Source organism: Pongo pygmaeus, chromosome 12, assembly GCF_028885625.2.
Source record: "Pongo pygmaeus isolate AG05252 chromosome 12, NHGRI_mPonPyg2-v2.0_pri, whole genome shotgun sequence".
Lineage (NCBI taxonomy): Eukaryota > Metazoa > Chordata > Mammalia > Primates > Hominidae > Pongo > Pongo pygmaeus.
The window spans coordinates 29,679,350-29,701,161 of NC_072385.2; the positions used below are offsets into that span (position 1 = coordinate 29,679,350).

At 36.5% G+C, this 21,812-nt stretch overlaps 1 protein-coding gene across 2 annotated transcripts in view; it reads left to right on the forward strand.

The window, feature by feature from the left end:
- Window positions 1–21,812, forward strand: part of EIF5B (eukaryotic translation initiation factor 5B) — a 63,488-nt gene that overhangs the window by 22,491 nt on the left and 19,185 nt on the right. Inside the window, exons 2-12 of one of the 2 annotated variants that reach the window (XM_054476677.2) lie at window positions 1,630–1,755; window positions 1,859–1,943; window positions 2,542–3,214; window positions 5,043–5,260; window positions 5,669–5,819; window positions 9,906–10,004; window positions 10,805–10,894; window positions 13,044–13,118; window positions 17,749–18,038; window positions 20,424–20,531; window positions 20,723–20,833. In XM_054476677.2, the coding sequence (XP_054332652.1) occupies window positions 1,630–1,755; window positions 1,859–1,943; window positions 2,542–3,214; window positions 5,043–5,260; window positions 5,669–5,819; window positions 9,906–10,004; window positions 10,805–10,894; window positions 13,044–13,118; window positions 17,749–18,038; window positions 20,424–20,531; window positions 20,723–20,833 (2,026 nt within the window). The remainder of the gene's footprint in view (window positions 1–1,629; window positions 1,756–1,858; window positions 1,944–2,541; window positions 3,215–5,042; window positions 5,261–5,668; window positions 5,820–9,905; window positions 10,005–10,804; window positions 10,895–13,043; window positions 13,119–17,748; window positions 18,039–20,423; window positions 20,532–20,722; window positions 20,834–21,812) is intronic. The other variant, XM_054476678.2, reaches the window with a different exon arrangement.

The window sequence follows — 21,812 nt, forward strand, 5'->3', positions numbered from 1 at the left end:
TTGAGTGGGGTCAATAAATACATAATACTCAAACATTTCTTGGGTGGTTCAGATGCCTTTTGTGAGCCCTCTTGAGGCATAACACACCTTGTTGCCTTTAGGCTTTTGTACTTACTGTGTCTGGTATGTGTACCCCTTTTGCTAAGAATAAGGTGCCTCTGACTTTCCCATTCTGGATTTGGTACTGTAGGAAGTCACCACCACTGCAGCAGATCAGTGTCAGATTATCTAAAATATAGGAAGAAAAGGAGCACATTTCAGTTCTGGCCAACTATTTATAAAAACATTAAGTTCTTTTACTTCAAGGCATTTAACATTTTGCAATTTGTGGTTTACTGGTTTGCTGTCTTCCCTATTAAGCTCCTTAAGGCTAAATTCTATATCCTCAACGTCTTGTCATATAATCTTTTAATTATATTTATAATATGGTTGAAAGTTACTTCTCTTGAGAAATTTTCTTTACTGGGGCCGGGAGTGGTGGCTCACGCCTGTAATCCCAGCACTTTAGGAGGCCGAGGGTGGCAGATCACAAGGTCAGGAGTTCGAGACCAGCCTGGCCAATATGGTGAAACCCCATCTCTACTTAAAATACAAAAAAAAAAAAAAAATTAACCGGGCATGGTGGCGGGCTCCTGTAGTCCGAGCTACTCGGGAGGCTGAAGCAGGAGAATCGCTTGAACCCGGGAGGTGGAGGTTGCAGTGAGCCAAGATCATGCCACTGCACTCCAGCCTAGGCGACAGAGTGAGAGTCCGTCTCAAAAAAAGAAAAAAAAAAAAAAAGAAATTTTCTTTACTGAACTAAAGCATCTCTTTACAAGGCATCCATTGTAAAGGCCACGTTTCATGAGAGTTGTTTTCTTACTGTGCCATTCATTTGGATTCATCTGCCTTTGCTACTTGTACATCTTAGACTAGACCGCCTTCATTTTCTGTACGTTTTAGCTGGAACTTAATTTGATTTACTCCAAGTAAGTTGGTAGGTGAGGACATTGTTGGATGGATCCAGAAATGAAACCAGGAGCAAGCAGGTTTAGTTCTGGATTTTTGGTTAAGTATTTTATTTAGTGAATCATTCCTAATTCATTTAGATTTGAATGTGTGGTTATGTTTTTCTCAGGACATTCAATCCTGTGCATTTTAGTTTTCCCATTGGTAAAATGAGATAATAGGCTACATGACTGATCTCTAAACTTCCTTCCAACTCTGAAATTTCTGCTATTCCAAGTAAAAATACACAGGGGTCCAAATATTTAGGTGTTGTTATTGATCCTCAAGAAATAAGACTTGTTTTATGTTTTAAGATCTCTCCATTTTATAAATAACTTCATTCAGATGCACAAAAAACCTTTGGTATCTGCAAAAGTTAATTTCCTTTTCTTGATTACTCTGATTTTTTTCTGGAGCTTTTCATTATCTCTCCCTTATTTGAGTGTAATCCAGAAACTTCACTGAAGCAGATGTAAGGAGGCTGATAAGTAGATGTAACTTGTGTTATGATGAAAGAACTTGCCAAGTGATTTTTCTCATTGTGCTGCTAATGCATGAAAAAGGTTAAAATGATAAAATCTATGTAAATGAATAATTATTTTGCTTTGAGTAACATTTAGGACGTTTTTGTTTTCATTTAAGCACCAAGGATGACATTGATCTTGATGCCTTGGCTGCAGAAATAGAAGGAGCTGGTGCTGCCAAAGAACAGGAGCCTCAAAAGTCAAAAGGGAAAAAGAAAAAAGAGAAAAAAAAGCAGGACTTTGAGTAAGTATATTTTAAATATATTTGATTTTTATTTGTTTTGGTACTGGATTCACTTAATAAAAACTATACCAGTGCTTCACAATGTATTTTAATCCTTTTCTAGTGAAGATGATATCCTGAAAGAACTGGAAGAATTGTCTTTGGAAGCTCAAGGCATCAAAGCTGACAGAGAAACTGTTGCAGTGAAGGTGAAAGACAGACCTTTGTTACCTATTCGTATTTCGTATTCTATTCTTGCTTCTTAATGTTGGTTTGGGGAGCTACATTTGGAAACTTTTGAGCAGTGTACAATATGTTATTTAAAAGCTTCTATGAAATCTGATGCCAAAGGGAAAAATAGGAATGTAAAGGTATTTTGTGGTATCTTGATTGTTCATAAAATTGGTACATTTGGAGATATGATGTAATCACTCATTCCACCTTCAGTTTTCTCTGTTGTTTCTTTTTCATCCTTTGAATTTGGATAAGCCTCAGAGTAATGGGAAAATCACAGATATTTTTTCTTCTTTCAACTTGTCCCTTAGGCTTTGTAAAGTTAGTAAATGGGTGGTGACTAGTGCCTGTTTCAAGAGCCCCTGGATTCTGCAGTTTATAATGATGCGAGATGTGTCTGAGGCCAAGGCCAACCTCTCTTGCTTGTTTGAATTTTATATTCCTGTGAAAAAGACTTTGAAAAAGATTTTGAAATCATTTTGAGATTTTTAAAAAATGTTTACTTAATGAAGCACATGACTCTGGTCTCAATTATAATTCTGTTAATTTTTTCTAACAATGGAAATTTTTTAGCCAACAGAAAACAATGAAGAGGAATTCACCTCAAAAGATAAAAAAAAGAAAGGACAGAAGGGCAAAAAACAGAGCTTTGATGATAATGATAGCGAAGAATTGGAAGATAAAGATTCAAAATCAAAAAAGACTGCAAAACCGAAAGTGGAAATGTACTCTGGGAGTGATGATGATGATGATTTTAACAAACTTCCTAAAAAAGCTAAAGGGAAAGCTCAAAAATCAAATAAGAAGTGGGATGGGTCAGAGGAGGATGAGGATAACAGTAAAAAAATTAAAGAGCGTTCAAGAGTAAATTCTTCTGGTGAAAGTGGCGATGAATCAGATGAATTTTTGCAATCTAGAAAAGGACAGAAAAAAAATCAGAAAAACAAGCCAGGTCCTAACATAGAAAGTGGGAATGAAGATGATGACTCTTCCTTCAAAATTAAGACAGTGGCCCAAAAGAAGGCAGAAAAGAAGGAGCGTGAGAGAAAAAAGCGAGATGAAGAAAAAGCGAAACTGCGGAAGCTGAAAGAAAAAGAAGAGTTAGAAACAGGTAAAAAGGATCAGAGTAAACAAAAGGAATCTCAAAGGAAATCTGAAGAAGAAACTGTAAAATCCAAAGTGACTCTTGATACTGGAGTAATTCCTGCCTCTGAAGAGAAAGCAGAGACTCCCACAGCTGCAGAAGGTTGGTTAATACTTTAGAGGAAAGAGCAAAAGGCTTTTGATTCACAGTATAAGTTGTAATCATTATGCCCCAAGGTCATTTTGTTAGTTGTCCATGGGTATAAAGGCACTTTATTGTAAGGAGCCATCTAAAAAATTACATCTAAGTATTTGACTTGATTTGCATTGTTAATTCTTTACATATATAGTATAAATATCTTTCAGATTACTTATGTACAGACTGGAATTTTTATAGAATTTCATTATGAAAACTTTTTTTGCTGTTGATAAAGACTACAGAAGTTACTTAATGAAAAATTTATTCTTCCTTTCTGATAACTCAGTGTCAGATAATATTTGAATTCTTTCCTGTCTTTAAAAACCTAGTACAATTTATGAAATTCACAAAGAAATGTTTTCATGAAGTTGCTAATATTTTCTGCTTCACTTAACATGCTAAAATTAGTGTCTTTTAAGCAATAATGAGCCATTTTTTTAACAACCAATTATAAAATAAAAGTTCTAGCTAATTTCTTCCTCTTATTTAGAATGAAAATAGCTAAAGATCAGATGGTTTGCATGGCCATACTATATTCTTAAAACAGTAGTTTTTTGGCTGGGCACGGTGGCTCACGCCTGTAATCCCAGCACTTTGGGAGGCTGAGGCGGATCACGAGGTCAGGAGATTGAGACCATCCTGGCTAACATGGTGAAACCCCATCTCTACTAAAAATATAATGATTAGCCGGGCGTGGTGGCGGGCACCTGTAGTCCCAGCTACTCGGGAGGCTGAGGCAGGAGAATGGCGTGAACCCAGGAGGCAGAGCTTGCAGTGAGTGGAGATCGCACCACTGCATTCCAGCCTGGGCGACAGAGTGAGACTCTGTCTCAAAAAACAAACGAACAAGCAAAAGCAGTAGTTTTTCTTTTGACTGGAAAACTTCTCATGGGAAAATTGACACAACTTTTTTTTTTTTGAGATGGAATTTCACTCTTGTTGCCTAGGCTGGAGTGCAGTGACACAATCTCAGCTCACTGCAACCTCCTCTTTACAGGTTCGAGTGATTCTCCTGTCTCAGCCTCCCAAGTAGCTGGGATTACAGGAGCCCACCACCATGCCCGTCTAATTTTTGTATTTTTAGTAGAGATGGGGTTTCGTCATGTTCGCCAGGCTGGTCTCGAACTCCTGACCTCAGGTGATCCATGCACCTCAGCCTCCCAAAGTGTTGGGATTACAGGCGTGAGCCACCGTGCCCAGCAACTCTTTTAAATTCTAGCATTTTTATTATCTGGATATATTTGAGGAGGAACACCATGAAAGTACCTTCATAGCTTTTAATTCTTTAGAGTTCTTGGAGTATAACTACCTATATTTTTGTATTTTATCCTACTAATACCCCCTAAAGTGGACATCATTCTCATTAACTCCATCTTGTAGAAGTGAAATTAGCTACAGAACTTACGTGGGTGTTAGTTCATTCTGATTGTTAGAACTTCATATAGGCATCTGTTGGATACCAGCCACTCAGGTACCATGGATTAAGAGATACATTAGGTACAGGATTGCCCTTTTGCTGCTGACAGTATCCTTCTGTCTTACTGTATTCCTCAGGACATCTGAGACCAACACCAGCATTGCAGACTTCTCAGGAGGCCATCTGTGAGTTATTCTGAGCTATTCTAGTTACCGAAGTGCTCAGGATGCCTTGATGCCTGTAGAACTTAGCCTGCTGCTGGCATCAGCCTTGGCCCATTATTAATAGTCCTTGAATTCTGGTTGGGTTTTGCTCGTCATCACCACAGGGAATTGTTTTTTCATTTCAATGCTTTGCCTTTATTCTTTTTGGTAGATGACAATGAAGGAGACAAAAAGAAGAAAGATAAGAAGAAAAAGAAAGGAGAAAAGGAAGAAAAAGAGAAAGAGAAGAAAAAAGGACCTAGCAAAGCCACTGTTAAAGCTATGCAAGAAGCTCTGGCTAAGCTTAAAGAGGAAGAAGAAAGACAGAAGAGAGAAGAGGAAGAACGTATAAAACGGCTTGAAGAATTAGAAGCCAAGCGTAAAGAAGAGGTATGTTTTCATGAAGTTGGTAACATTGATATTGTGTTTAACTTAAAATCTATTCTCTGTAAAATATCTTTAATCTTCTAATTCTGAGAATTTCATAGTTGCATGGTAATTCAGTTATATTATTGTTCCGATACAAATAATAAGATGAAGAGGTACAGCACATCTTATCTTTATTTTCTCAAGAACAGATTGCTTGATACATAAGTTGCTTATGTATCATTGCCAATAATCTGATGTGATATTAATTAATAATCATGTATAACATTTAAAATACTTTGATTTGGAATCTCCTAACATAATACTTTGCATGTGTCTCAAGAGATTTATTTGAAGTTTGGATTGTTTACATTTGAATTTTATAGTTCATTAAATGAATACAGGTTTTGTCTGACATGTACTCTTTTATAGGAACGATTGGAACAAGAAAAAAGAGAAAGGAAAAAGCAAAAAGAAAAAGAAAGAAAAGAACGCTTGAAAAAAGAAGGGAAACTTTTAACTAAATCCCAGAGAGAAGCCAGAGCCAGAGCCGAAGCTACTCTTAAACTCCTACAAGCTCAGGGTGAGTGGTACTCTTCATTAACTGAATGGTCAGAGGGCTCTGCACATGCAGTTATATCCCTTAATGTTCAGAAGGAGAACGGAATTTGCATCAGGACAGTTCCTATGAAAATCTGTGAAAAAGTTCAGTAAAACATAAGGAATAGATGATGTCATTTCATTGTTTAGGAAGTTGACATCTACATGAGGATAAAAATTTATATGTAAATGATAGTATGTCTAAATAAGTTATCCTCCCACAAACAAGAATAGTGATAATAATAGAATGAGTCCCTGTGTACCTATCAGCCAGCTTCAACAATTAGGACCATTTGACATTCTTGTTTTGTACCTCTCCATCTGCTTTTTAACCTAGCGTGTTTTAAAGTGAATCCCAAAAAATAAAAAAGAAATACAGTGATTTCCAGACAGCATATTAGTTTGCCCACATGACCACGGTGAAAAAGTATTCCTGACCATTTTTTTTTTTAAACCCTTTCCTTATTTTCTGATGCAACAAGATATCCCAGGTTTATCTTGCATGGGCTGAGACCTGGAATCGGTTGTTTATCCAAAGAGCTTTTGTTCCTTTTAGAGGGTAATAGTGTTTAGAGATCACAACTGGGCATTTAATTTATTACCTTTTTGAAAGGTAAGGTGATTTAAAATAGTGTCTTTGCTCCAATGAGAAGAATATATTGGGATCTCTCTTAAATTTCGTGTTCCTATAGTCCCTAGATTTTTATATTACAGTCATTTTGGGGTTTATGCTATAATTACAGTAATAGCTACCATTTATTGTGTGCTTAGTGTGTAACTGATGCTACAATGTCTTTGACATTGTCTATTTTTCCCTCATAAAAAATCTTATAACTATTTTTACTTCCATCACATAGATGAAGAAATGGTGGTTCAGAGTGTAAACAGCTTACCCAAGGCCACAGAGCTGAAATTTAAGCTGGTCTGTGCAACTTTTTCTTACACATATGTTCAGCTAGGAGCATTAGATGTGAAGAAACCCAGTACTTAGATTTTAGAAAGTTTTATTCTTAACGGAGAATATAGCTTTTGTAAAATTTTAAATGAAATTAGGTACAAACTTGAATATAGTTAGCATTCATACATCAGAATTCATTGGTGACTGTTGGAGAGGCTAAAAGCACCCATGAAGATATTGAGATGGGACCAAGCAGAGAGTAATTTGCCAGTCTTAAAAATGCTGTTTTAAGGAGCAGTTAGACTTGTAGTTATGGAAATTACAGTGTAAAATGGTGGACTTTTAGCATCAGTCTTTAGCATAGGCTTGTAAGAGATGATCTCTCAAGTGGCATCCCTGACCCTGGTCTCTTACTCTTCCTAGTGTTGTCCGATGTTTACCATCTTATTAGTTCCCTATTGTCTATTAATAAGAGTCCAGATTCCTTAGCTTGACATTCAAGGTCCCCGCCCCCCACAGCCCACTCATGTGAGTCATCTCATTAAAAGATCCTACAGTGTTGTTTCATCATATGTTTGAAAGACAGCTGCTTACCACATTTATTACCTAGAATATTGTACAACTTATTCATTGAGCTAACAATGTACTCAGAGAGTGTAGGCATCTGCAGGTGTTTTCATATAATTACTCTGAAATGTGCAGCAGGTTAACTTTTCAATCATCCTTTAGCCTGTGACTACTAAGCATACCCACACGCACACACACACACACACACACACGAGTACTTTATCAATAATTTGTAATAAACTCATTTCAGGCAAAGAGCTTCTTCAAGAACTTGATTGTTATGTCTCAGTTCACAAAGTGAATGGAATGTCTAAACATATACAAGTCTTGGTGTTGATTCCAAGTACAGCAGCTTATTTGAGAGTCCGAGACTAGAGCAGTAGTCAGTTGATTAAGTCTAGGGTGTTATTGGGACCACCCTTCAGGTAATCCAGCCTACAGTTTCCCCTCAGGCCCATGCTTTTCATCTTAGTAGGTGTAGGCTGCTAGGCAAGGAAAACTTTAATCAAAGTGATGATCTCTGCATTCTCAGCTGGCTTTATCCTCTTTCTTTGGTTTGTTTAATGTATTTGTCTTACCAGTCATAGCTGTGGTTTTACCATTCTAGCCATTCTTCAGTACATGCACAACACACATCCATATACATTCCTACTTTAGAGATAACATTTTTAGTCATTTTCCTTTATTAGTGACTTCATTCAAAATCCCATGGTATACAATTTCTGTTGTCTTTATTCTAAGGCTTCTGCCCATAGTGAGAGACTGGGTCAGTAATCCAGTAATCTGTAGATTCAGTTCAATCCCAGTCAAAATCACAGCGTGGTATTTTGTAGCTATCTATCAACTAGTTCTAAAATGGATATGAAGAGACCAGAGAGTTAGAATGGCCATAATATGTTTGAAAAAGGAGAACAAACTTAGAATACCTGATTTCAAGACTTAGTATAAAGCTATAGGAATTAATACAGTGTGATATTGCCAGAAAGATAGACAAACAGATAAATAGTCTATACATGGTTAGTATATAGGTGAAAGGTAATTCACTGGATAAAATACAGTATTTGTAGCAAGTGGTACTAGAACAATTGGACATCTGTATGCAGAAAAACCCAAAACCAGTTTTAATCCCCACTATATAAAAATTGACCCAAATGGGTATCATATGTAAATGTAAAATATACGATAATACTTTCAGAGGAAAACATAGGAGGATATCTTGTGTTAGGCAGAGTGCTTAGATAGGACTCTAAACCATAAAAGGAAAAAAGATACATTTTGAGAAAGACCAGTTCAGAACTTTTCTCTGCAAAAGACACTGTCAAGAGAATTCCAAGACAGTACCTCCAAATCAGATATCAGAGAAAGAATTAACATCCAAAATATATAAAGACCTCTCAAAATTCAACTATAAGAAAACCAATAAGTTCATTTAAAAATGGGCAAAAGGTATCAACAGACACTTTCACCAGGAAGCTATATGCATCTGAAAAGAATGTTCTAAAAAAAGAGAAACCTTTACCACCTTCAGAGCAGTTGAAGCTCTTTTTTTTTTTTTTTCCTTTTTTTGGGAGAGAGTTTCGCTCTTGTCCAGACTGGAGTGCAGTGGCGCAATCTCAGCCCACTGCAACCTCTGCCTCCCAGGTTCAAGTGATTCTCCTGCCTCAGCCTCCTGAGTAGCTGGGATTATAGGCACCCACCACCACAATATATATATATATTTATATAATATAATTTTTTGTATTTTTAGTAGAGATGGGGTTTCACCATGTTGGCCAGGATGGTCCCGGACTCCTGACCTCAGGTGATCCACCCACCTCGGCTTCCCAAAGTGCTGGGATTACAGGCGTGAGCCATCGCGCCTGGCCAAAACTCTTCTGCATTACTGGTGGGAATGCAAGATAGTATAGCCACTTTGGAAAACAACTGGCAGTGTCTTTATAAAAATTAAGGTCATATTTACCTTATGTTTCATCATTCACACTACAAAATATTTGCCCAAGAGAAATGTTCACACAGAAACCTGTCTGAAAATGTTCATACCTGCTTTATTCATAATTGCAAAAAACCAGAAACAACTCAAATGTCCTTCAGCTGTTGAATGGATAAGCAAACTGTGATATATCCATACAATGGAATGCTGCCCAACAATAAAAAGAAACGAAGTATTGACATGTGCAGCAGAGTGAGTGACTCTCAAATCCATTATGATGATAGAGGCCAGACTGTAAGATTCCATTTATGTGACATTTTAGAAAAAGCAAATCTTTTGGTTGGAGAACAGATCAGCGGTTACCAGAGGCTAAGAAGGTAAGGAGGGTTTGATGACATGGAGCAGCACAGGGTGATGGAGTGATGGAGCTTTTCTGTATCTTCATTGTGATGGTGATAACACGTCTCAAAACTCACTGTACGTAAAAAAAGGATTTTTACTGTATATAAATTTTAAAATACCTTATATGAAAAAGATACAAGTTTTTCCATGAATATCCTTTCATATTTTAGGGTATGTGTCTCTGTGGTGAATGAAATGCTATCCTTTAAATGGTACTTCTCAGCTGACATGCAAGTAGTATAAGCCTGAAGTTTTTCATTTTTATCCCTCAGGTGTTGAAGTGCCATCAAAAGACTCTTTGCCAAAGAAGAGGCCAATTTATGAAGATAAAAAGAGGAAAAAAATACCACAGCAGCTGGAAAGTAAAGAAGGTTTGTATACAAAATAGCCTCTAATTTAGGAAATATTTTGTTTGCCTTTCCCCCACAATCTTCAAAACAGTGTCTGTAAAGAAGAAAGGAAAAAATCTGAAATGCATATTGAAACTTATTTTCTAAACTTATTTCTTATTAATGCCATTATTCTCACTTGATTCAAATGACAAGCTAATGGAAAAAGTATTTTACTTTGAAAAATCTGGGTTCTACCCTATGAATATTGTAACTGTTGTTAACTCTGAGAAGTAAAACTACCACTCTTGTCTTTTCTTGGTTTCCTTCTTAGCCTTCTATGATTTTTGTATTTTATTTATTGAGCAGAAAGAGTAGTTTCCTGTAAAACATATGACTATATTTAAACATTTTCTAAACTTGAAGAAATAGGTTTGCACAGGCTGGGTGCAGTGGCTCACGCCTGTAATTCCAGCATGCTGGGAGGCTGAGGCGGGCGGATCACCTGAGGTCAGGAGTCCAAGACCAGCCTGGCCAACATGATGAAACCCTGCCTCTACTGAAAATAAGAAAATTAGCCTGTCACAGTGGCAGGCGCCTGTAATCCCAGCTACTTGGCAGGCTGAGGCAGGGAGAATTGTTTGAACCCGGGAGGTGGACGTTGCAGTGAGCTGAGATTGTACCACTACACTCCAGCCTAGGTGACAGAGTGAGACTCCATCTCAAAAAAATAAAAAATAAATAGATTTACACTACTGTTTTTTATTCAGTACTTAATGGAGTATCTTAACAGAAATTATACACCAAAAAAAATATTATCTTGGTTTCTGCCCCTTTTTCAGTGTCTGAATCAATGGAATTATGTGCTGCTGTAGAAGTTATGGAACAAGGAGTACCAGAAAAGGAAGAGACACCACCTCCTGTTGAACCAGGTGGGTAGTATTATCTGATTATTTAATTAGTGAATTCTTATTAAATAGTGTTGATGTGTCATAAGTTGTCTTAGTGATTATAAATAGTTGGGGAGGACCAAATAAGTATCTGGCTGGATGGCCCTCTTTCTTCATCGTTCTTTCTTTTCTATTTCTTTTCATTTCTACTTTGAATAAGTATCCAAGTGAGATTTGAATCAGTTGTGTTCTTTTCAGCAGTGTTAGAAAATGTTTTGTAGAAAGGATATACTTTGGGAGGGTGAGACAGATGGATCACGAGATCAGGAGATCAAGACCATCCTGGCTAACACGGTGAAATTCCATCTCTACTAAAAATACAAAAAATTAGCTGGGCGCGGTGGCGGGTGCCTGTAATCCCAGCTACTTGGGAGGCTGAGGCAGGAGAATTGCTTGAACCTGGGAGGCGGAGGTTGCAGGGAGATTGCAGTGAGCCAAGGTTGTGCCATTGCTCTCCAGCCTGGGCGACAGAGCAAGACTCCGTCTCAAAAAAAAAGGAAGAAAGGATAGTAGGTTTTGGATTTTCTCTGATCTTTTATTTATGAGTCAGAAAGCTCAAAAAAAGATCTGAAGGTCTTCATTTAATGCTTCAGAAGCAAATTGGAAGGATTTTTAACTAGAACTTTTTAAGAACCATAAAAATTGGCATTTTTAGACCTTCCTAAAGGTCGGCTTCTATTTACAATAATCAGAGAATTCAGCTTACTCATTGTGGGGTATCTGTGTATGTGTTGAGGAGTTGGGGAAAAATCTCTGGTTTAAAAAAAAAAAAAACATTGTTCTAAGTCTTAAGACTAGATATTGATGGGTGAGCTGGGGCTGCCTAAATGTATGTTTGGTATTCAAGAGAATCCCCAGCGATTAAAGATAGGATCAGGAATGGGAAAAGCCTTTAGAGAATACTAAGCCTGATTTACATTGGTGAATTATATTATTGATGGTTCCTTTCCTTCCTTTTTCTCTCTTCTCTTATGAGCGAATAGGATCATCTCACCTGGGTAGACCTCAGCCTAGGACTGGTATGATGAGATTAGAGAAATTTAGATTGATATGCTTAATAGCAGTCCACTATTTTAGATCGTATTTTTAGCACCAGAAAGAATTGCTAATTTAGATGGATGTTTTGGGTACCTGTTTCTGAGTCTCATTTCCTCCTCAAGATAACTTATCCAGGCTTGTTAGTAAATAATGATTATTTCAGGGAAGCAGGTACCACATGTCCTACCCCTCATCTTACTTTCATTTAAGAATAGTTGTGCCTGGTTAGATTTCAGTAAAGAAAAGCATTCTTGTTAAGAAGAGTATTAGGTCTTTAATATCTAAATAATATTCAGAATTTTAGCTTTCTGGCTGTTTTGGGGTTATGAGCACAGCATTGACCCAGAGTGATGGTGGTAGTTTTGTACCTTCAACTTCAGAATTTAAGTATATTTAAATACCTGTAAAGGTTAAAAGCAAAATAATAAATTCCTTGCATAAAGTATGAGTTGGATGATCAAAAAGAAGATATATATGAAATTTCATTTGTTTTCAAGAACTGAGTACATTCATGTAGCTTTTTCAAGATCTAAAGAAACATTTAAATTAATGAAACAATTAGCTTGAATATAAAATTGGTTAAGTTTAATATGTTGACAGTAGTAGGAAATGGAAGCACTTAAGTAATAGTAAATTATAACATGCTAGCTATATAAAAAGATAGTTCTGGCCGGGTGCGGTGGCTCAAGCCTGTAATCCCAGCACTTTGGGAGGCCGAGGTGGGCGGATCACGAGGTCAGCAGATTGAGACCATCCTGGCTAACACGGCGAAACCCCGTCTCTACTAAAAATACAAAAAATTAGCTGGGCACGGTGGCGGGCATCTGTAGTCCCAGCTACTTGGGAGGCTGAGGCAGGAGAATGGCGTGAACCCGGGAGGCGGAGCTTGCAGTGAGCCGAGATCGCACCACCGCACTCCAGCCTGGGCGACAGAGCAAGACTCCGTCTCAAAAAAAAAAAAAGCTGCATACATATTTTTTACAGAATTAAAACATTCTTTTTTTATGTCAGAGCGTAATTTTTTACTTTTTTCTAAAAGACCTTCATATTTCTAAATAATTTTCGTGTCTTAAATGCAAATTTTTACTTACAGAAGAAGAAGAAGATACTGAGGATGCTGGATTGGATGATTGGGAAGCTATGGCCAGTGATGAGGAGACAGAAAAAGGTGAATACCTCGTAAGCACACGCTTATAAATCCAGTGGTTATTAGAAATGAATGATGTATATTTAAATGAATAGTCTTTCGATTCTGAAAGCCATATGAACATTTCTGGGGATAGAGATAAGTCTCTTGTTCTCTCCTTTGCCATGGTTTCTAAGTCCTCAAGTGGATCTTCATTTTATGAATGACTGGTTCCTCAGAATGTTATTTGTAAGATAGCTGCCTAAGGTTTAGAATGCATTTTTTCAGAGTGATGATGTTACAAATAGGGTTGTTACTAAAGCTGACCAACAAAAAGCACTGTTAACTTAAAAGGTAATGAGATAAATACTATAGTTCCTGATAAGTATGAATAGAAAGTAAACGTTCTTGTCATTGTTTCCCCTTCTTTATTACTGAAATCTCTACTTTGAGATTTAATTTCCTGTTAATTTTACTAACTTACTGATAATGATATCTGGCTCTTTGATTTTTTTCAGCCTCCCCCCATCTTTGTTTTTAAAGCTATACCTTTTTCTTTAAGCATGGCTTTAGTCAAATTCTATAAGTTCCGATATGTTGATATTTTCTCATTTTCATTTTGATGTATTAAGTTTTACAAGATTTATTTAGTGTATTTCTTTTTTTTTTTTTTTTTTGTTGCCCCAGGCTGGAGTGCAATGGCGCAATCTCGGCTCACAGCAACCTCTGCCTCCTGGGTTCAAGCCATTCTCTTGCCTCAGCCTCCGGAGTAGCTGGGATTACAGGCATGCGCCACCACGCCCAGCTAATTTTGTATTTTTAGTAGAGATGGGGTTTCTCCATGTTGGTCAGGCTGGTTTCAAATTCCCCACCTCAGGTGATCCGCCCGCCTTGGCCTCCCAAAGTCCTGGGATTATAGGTGTGAGCCACCACACCCCACCTAGTGTATTTCTTAATTTACAAAAATGGGTATTTTCTAATTGTCTTTTGTTACTTCATTGTGATCAGAGAACATACATGATTCTATCCTTTGAAATATGTTGATTATTGCTATACAACCTAGTATGGTCAGTTATTGTGTTTCATATTTGGAAAGAATTTATATTCTGCAGTAGTTGGATGCATTGCTTTCTATATTTAGGTCAAGTTTGCTAATCATTTTGTTCAAGTCTTTTGTAGCGTTCTGAGGGTTTTTTTGTTTTTGCTTTTGTTTTTTTTCTGATCTGTTTTTTCTCTCTGTTACTGGGACCAGTGTCTTAAAATCTCCCATCATGATTGTAGATTGTCTGTTTCTCCCAAGTTCTGTTAATTTTTGCTTTATGTATTTTTATGCTGTGTCATTAGGTGAACACAATCTTGTATCTTTCTAATGAATTGACTCTTTTATCATTGATATATATTTCTAACAATGCTTTTTGATATAAGTCTACCTAAAATTCATATAGGTACACGAGCTTTGATTTACATGATCATTTTCTATCTTTATGACTCTTTTTGTATCTGTAAATAGCATTATCTTAGTCCATTTGTTCTGCTATAACAAAATACCACAGACTCGGTAGTACTAAAGAACAGAAATGTATTTCTCACAGTTCTGGAGGCTGGGAAGTCCAAGATCAAGGCACCAGCATTGGTGTCTGGTAAAGGCTGCTCTCCGCTTCCGAGATGGCACCTTGGTGCTGCATCCTCCAGAGGGAAGGATGGCTGTGTCTTGACATGGTGGAAGGGAGGGAAGGGCAAGAGGAGCAAACTGTCTTTGAAGGCACTTTTCTGCGGGCATGAATCCATTTATGAGAGTGACTTAATCACTCCCCGAAACCTTCCCCACCACCCTGCTACCTCCTACCAGCAAAATGGGGATTACGTTTTAAACATGATTTTTAGAGGGGACACCATTTACAAATCACAGCTAGGATCTAGTTGAGATTTTTTCAATCCACTTTGTCAATCTTTATATTTTACGTAGAGTACTTAGCCCATTCATTAAATGTAACATTTGGTATAATTAATGAAGTATATTGATTTTAAACATTTCATGTTACTAAGTCCTTTTTTGTTCTGCCTGGTTCTTTTTCTCTCCTTTCTAATCATCTTTTGGGTTATAGGTTTTTAAAATTTTATTTTTTTCTCCTTTCATGAGCTTAGCAGTTGTGTACTTTTCAAACAACTTTTTAGTGATTAAGAAAATTTTTAGCAAGTGCCTTTGAACTAACAATGTTTGATGTTATCCTCTAACAATGCAGGGGCTTTAGAGTACTTGAATGACATTTACCCAATACTCTATTTAGATATCATTGCTCTCGGCCAGGCGTGGCGGCTCACACCTGCAATCCCAGCACTTTGGGAGCCGAGGTGGGCAGATCACTTGAGATCAGGAGTTTGAGACTAGCCTGGCCAATGTGGCGAAACCCCCCCGCCTACTAAAGCTAGAAAATTTAGCTGGGCATGGTGGCGTGTGCCTGTAATCCTAACTACTCAGGTGACTGAGGCACGAGAATCACTTGACCCCGGGAAGCGGAGGTTGCAGCGAGCTGAGATTGTACCACTGCATTCCAGCCTGGGCGACAGAGTGAGACTCTATCTCAAAAAAAAAAAAAAAAAAGATATAATTTTTCTCATTTCTTTTCATTGTCTATTTAAAACCTCAAATTAGCTTATATTTTATATAGTCAATACTTACTATTTATAAGTTTACCCACATTTGTAACATTTTGTTGTGCTTCATTTCCTGCATCTTTTACCTTCCATTTGAGATCATTTCTTCCTATCTGAAGAACACTTTAGAGTTTTTTTTTTTAGTATGGATCAGTTAGTAAGACATTCTGTTTTGCTTTCTAAAAACATCTTTATTGCATCTTCATTCTTTAGTTTTATATATTTACTGAGTGAGGAATTATTGGTTGAAGTTTAACACTTTGAAGTTATTATTCCCTTGCCCTGGCTTTCATTGTTCCTGTTGAGAAGTCAGGTATCAGCCTAAATTTTTCATATGATTTTGCTTTTCAGCAGTTTTATCATGACATACCCAGAATAGGCTTTTTAAAAATATATTCTACTTGTAGAGCTTTATTAATATATGGTTTTATGTTTTTATCAGTTTTATGTTAGGAGTCATTTTCTCCCTCAGAATTCCAGTGATGTCTCTGATAGGCCCTCTTATTGTATCATTGTTTCCTATTTTCTTTTCTGTATTTTCCACCTAGTGAGTCTCTGTGGTTCGTTCTGGATTGCTTCTCTTGACTGTCTTCTAGGTCACTGATTTTCTCCTTGGCTCTTTCTATTCTGAGGTTAGATCCATCTTTTGAGTTCTTAATTTCTTTTGTTATATTTTTCAGTTTTAGTATTTCCATTTAACTGTTTTTTCATAGTTTTAATTTACCTTCTAAAATTTTAACTTGGTCTTTCGCTTCTGACTGAATGTTAGAAGCACAGTCATTTAAAAATTTTGATTTTATGACTTTATTAAAATCCTTTTGGTGTTTTATATGTTGCTTCTTCTCATGTAAATTGTTTTCTCATGTGCCTTGCTATTTTTATATATGTGCTGGATATTTTGCTTGGAGAAGTAATTTGAGGTCAAGGATGATGTTTTCTTTTCTCCAGAGCTAATTTATATGTTACTTCCACAAGGTACCTGAGTGAACTAGCAATATGGAATAATCTTATTCTAGACTTAGAATCGAGAGGATCTGAAGGTGATCTGCTAATAATGGGGAGATCCTGTTTATTTCTTATTCATCCTTATTCCTAGGGTACAGCTCTTCACGATTTTACCCCACAGTAAGGGTGTAACCCAATGTCTGCTCACTGCACCCCCTTGAATTCTTAGTATTCTGGTAGGTCTGGACTCCCAATGCAGCTTAGCCTTTCATCTGCCTCCTCCCGAATCAACAAATGACCATAAGGGGAAAGTGGTACTAAAGACTGTTCTCACCTCCTTGAGTTTTGTTCTCCCATGGATTCTGTCTTACTAATGCTGACTTCAGTATGGATTACTGCCTTAAGGTTTTAAGTGACAGACTTAAACTTTAGTCTGTTAAGTGACAGACTTCGTTTTAGCATATAGACAAACACCTTGCATTTATGATGTATGAAAACACCATGTTACTGCCTTAAATACAAGTTGAGCCTCTGAAATTCAAAAATCTGAAATCTGAAATGCTCCAAAATCAAGTTTGAGCACCACTACGTGACGCTCAAAGGATATGCTCATTGGAGCATTTCATATCTCAGGTTTTTCTGATTTCAGATGCAAATATTCCAAATTAAAAAAAAATATGAAGTAAGTATAGAATGCAAATATTCCAAATTTAAAAAAAATCTGAAACAGTTCTGGTCCAGGCATTATCTCCTTCTCTTACTTTAAAGCAGGCTTGTCCAATCTGCAGCCTGTGGGCCACATGCAGCCCAGGATGGCTTTCAGTGTGGCCCAGCACAAATTCGTAAACTTTCTTAAAACGTGAGACTTTTTTTGTGATTTTTATTTTTAAGCTGATCAGCTATTGTTAGTATTAGTGTGTTAGTGTATTTTATGTGTGGCCCAAGACAATTCTTCTTGTAATGTGGCTCAGGGAATCCAAAAGATTGGACACCCCTGCTTTAAAGTCTCTTATCTTGATATAAATCTATCATATTAGTGTTTATTTATTTAAAAATATATTTGCTTTCCTAGTAGAAGGAAACACAGTTCATATAGAAGTAAAAGAAAACCCTGAAGAGGAGGAGGAGGAGGAAGAAGAGGAAGAGGAAGATGAAGAAAGTGAAGAAGAGGAGGAAGAGGAGGGAGAAAGTGAAGGCAGTGAAGGTGATGAGGAAGATGAAAAGGTGTCAGATGAGAAGGATTCAGGGAAGACATTAGATAAAAAGCCAAGTAAAGAAATGAGCTCAGATTCTGAATATGACTCTGATGACGATCGGACTAAAGAAGAAAGGGCTTATGACAAAGCAAAACGGAGGATTGAGGTATTTATTTTACCCTTTCTCTCTACTTTCTTTCTTCCCACTCCTCTGTGATGATTAAAACAGTACTCTACAACTAAAGGCTTTGAACAGCACTTTATATATTCTCAAGAATAGAATACCGTTCAGTTTTTGTAATGTTGAAATATTATTGGCCTTCGATACTGGTCTTACCCAAGGACCCCCCCACCCCGCTCTTACCTAAGATAGAATGGTGTGACTACTTCATCATTTTTTTCTTGTTTTCTCCAAATTTTAATGTACTCTTTGAGTGATAGTTTATAAGTATGCAGAGGTATTCTGAGCATATGCCCTCTGCTTATAAACATCAGTTATGTGTTTGCCTCACATATTTAGGTTAGTCACCATGAGGCATCTGATCACTTTAGTTGTATAAATCTGGTGGGTTGATGAGGCTTCTATTTAGTAAAGTCCAATACCTGATAGACTTTCTGTATTTTTCCTACTTAATGCAGTAGATTTCAGTAGGCTTCAAGAGAAAGTTTTCTTTAGTTCTGTCAGCTTAATGTAAATAATACATTAAAATCTAGTTTGCTTGAGGATATTAAACTATTTTAAAGCTAAAAACTATTTTAGCTTTCCTTTATGTGTATTATTTTTTAATTTTTTGTTTTACTACCTATATATCAACATTTGCTTTTTCTCCTGTAAAGTCTAGGTATGGATAAATTGTCTAAATTTTTAAAGGACTAAGAGGATTTGTTATTCTAAATTAGGGTTTCTCAGCCCTGGCACTATTAAAATTTGGGGGCCAGATAATTCTTTGTTGTTGGGGATAGGGACTGTTCTCTTCCTTGTATGATACCGAACAACATCTTGGCCTTTGCCTACTAGATGCCTGTAGCATTCTTCCCCACCTGGCACCTCAGTTATGACTGTCTTTTCCCGTAGCACCTACTCCCACCAGCTCCCTTGCCATATACCCATGTTCGAGAGAGTGATGGAATATCTGTACTGTGCTTGCTGATTAACAAACAAAATAAGTATAAAGCAGAAGAGTTTCTCAATTATCCTGCTTCCTAGATCAGTTAATGGTAGTGTGTATGAGCTTCATGTTTTTAAAAATAAAGGCTCTAGCCCCCAATATAGTCATATGAGGGGTTAGGGCTTCAAGGTAGGAATTTGGGGGAAATGTTCAGTCCATAACAAACTTCATGGATCCATAAATCTTGCTACATATTATGATTTTCTGAAATTCACTCCATTCCTGGGTCAGAATCTCCATTGTGGAATGGGGTTTGTATTCTTGTCCTGTCATTGCTTCAGTATACTTAGAATTTCTGAGTCAGTTTGTAATTCATTGCTTTCCAAAAATTTTTAATACTTCACTAAGTGTGGGAGAGAGAGGCAGTTTTCAGCCATATCAAATAAAGTCATGATGTTTGAATTTGAGTTGTATGTACTGTGAGGTTGTCGGGTACTACTCTTTGCTAGTGATTAAGTCCTACTTTGTGCTCATCCCTGGCACCTCACTTTTGGTATTTTAAAAAGTTTTTCAGTTTAGTTTCTACCAAAAAATCTAGTGTCTAGTACTAGAAATGCAAGTAAAGGGTTCTTACAGAAATGGTTTTTAGATGAAAAATAGTTTTGTAAATGACATTACTTCATAGTTTTTGCTTCAAGTTTATCTAATTTGAATGCCAACTTTACTGTATTTAAAAGGTCATTTCAAAAAAAAACCTCCTATTGCTGGCATGTGTTTTTGGTCCTCAGAAAGCTAAAGCATTTAGGTAAATGCGACAGAGAAGCATGTTGTGGTTCAAGGAAAAGCTTTCTTGCTCTTACTGGTGTTCATGGAAGTGGTAGAGCCTTGGAAAGTCAGGACATGTTATACTTATTTAAGCTGAAGCTTAAATAAACAGTCTCCTCCTTGAAAGGTTTTATAGCGTTTGTATATTGGATAAGAGTGTGAAATAAATTGCCTCTAAAAATCTTTAAAATTCTTAGGTTCCAGTGAATTTTTTAAAATGTATAAGTTCACCTGTTTTTATATAAATCCTCACACAAATTCAGGGTTGCACTGTATAGTCAGTATGATGGGAAGATTGATTCCTTTTTTAGTCATTATATTCCATTAAAGTAACTGTGTACAAAAGTATTCAAAAATTTTGAAATGACACTTTACAATATTCCTATTCGTATTCAGCAGTGCTGCTGTGAAATCTAAACAGGTTTTTCCTTGTCCAAAGGTGCTGTGATGGGAATTCGATTGTAAAGTTCACATTATAAATTCCAATTATGTGTAGTCAAATCAACAAAGAACTTGGATGCAGGTTGTAGCATTCTTTTGCCAAGGCAAAATAGAAAATAAGGATAGTGAGGATTTAAAATAATATTTAATTTTTGATTTTTTTTTTTTATTTCTAGAAACGGCGACTTGAACATAGTAAAAATGTAAATACAGAAAAGCTAAGAGCCCCTATTATCTGCGTACTTGGGCATGTGGACACAGGGAAGACAAAAATTCTAGATAAGGTAAGAAAATATTAAATGTATTGATAGAACTTTGAAAATAAGTGAATGGTACCTTATAAAAAAAAACTTTAGAGACCAGTAGGACATATAAGCAATTCTGCTTACAATAAATAAGTTGCTAATTTCTTCTTATTTTTGCTGCTGTCTTTTCCATGTTGAAATACCAATCTGTGTTTGCTATCTTCTCATAGCTCCGTCACACACATGTACAAGATGGTGAAGCAGGTGGTATCACACAACAAATTGGGGCCACCAATGTTCCTCTTGAAGCTATTAATGAACAGACTAAGATGATTAAAAATGTAAGTACATTGTATTTCATATATTTTAATCTCTTACAAAAATTAAGATATGAACTATTTCAAACATACAAAAAGGACAGAGACTAGTATAACAGCTCCATATACTCACCATTCAGAATTAACATGTACTATTTTGCCTATTTTGCTTTAGATCATTCTTTTTAAAGAATAAAACACTACATATTATAGGAGCTCTCACATTCCATTTCCTTCCCTCCCTCTCCCAGAGGCAGCCACTATTCCAAAATTAGTTTGTCATTTGCCTCCATGCTTTAACACTGATACCATTTATCTCCATAATTTAAAATTTTGTTTCCTTCTCTACTCTTTTTCCCTTCTAATCTAATCAATTTCTTTTCTTTTTCTCCCATATTTTTCTACTTGTTTGGAGGTATTCAGTTTATGTATGTTAAATGTAACACAGTAAGATAAATGTAAAGCTTAAAGAATCAGTATAATACACACCACCCTTTAAGTGTCACCTTTGTTGGGCAGTAGAACCTTGCAAGCTACTTCAGAAGCCCTCCAGGTGTAGCTTTCCAATCAAAGATCTCTTCTCCAGCCACAACTTTTTAAGATAATCTCTACCTTTTAATGTGTTAGGAGTTGCAAAATGTTGATACTCTAACTCCATCAGCCATTATTGGATTACTTCTATAGAGAAACGTTACCTAATCTGCTATTTGATTATTCAGTGATGGCTTATTTAGGAAAGGCAGAATTAATGCCTGATCCTTTACCTTCTTTTAACCAGCTTTTAAAATAAAAAGTGGCCAATATGATTTTTCTTTTTTTTTTCTTTTTTTTGCCCTTCATAGAGACAGGATCTCCCTGTGTTGCCCAGGCTGGTCTTGAACTTCTGTGCTCAAGTGATACTCCCATGTCAGCCTCCCAAAGTGCTGGGATTATAGATGTGAGCCACTGTGCCCAGCCTGATTCTGTTTTGTATTATTATGAACTCATGGATTTAAACATATTT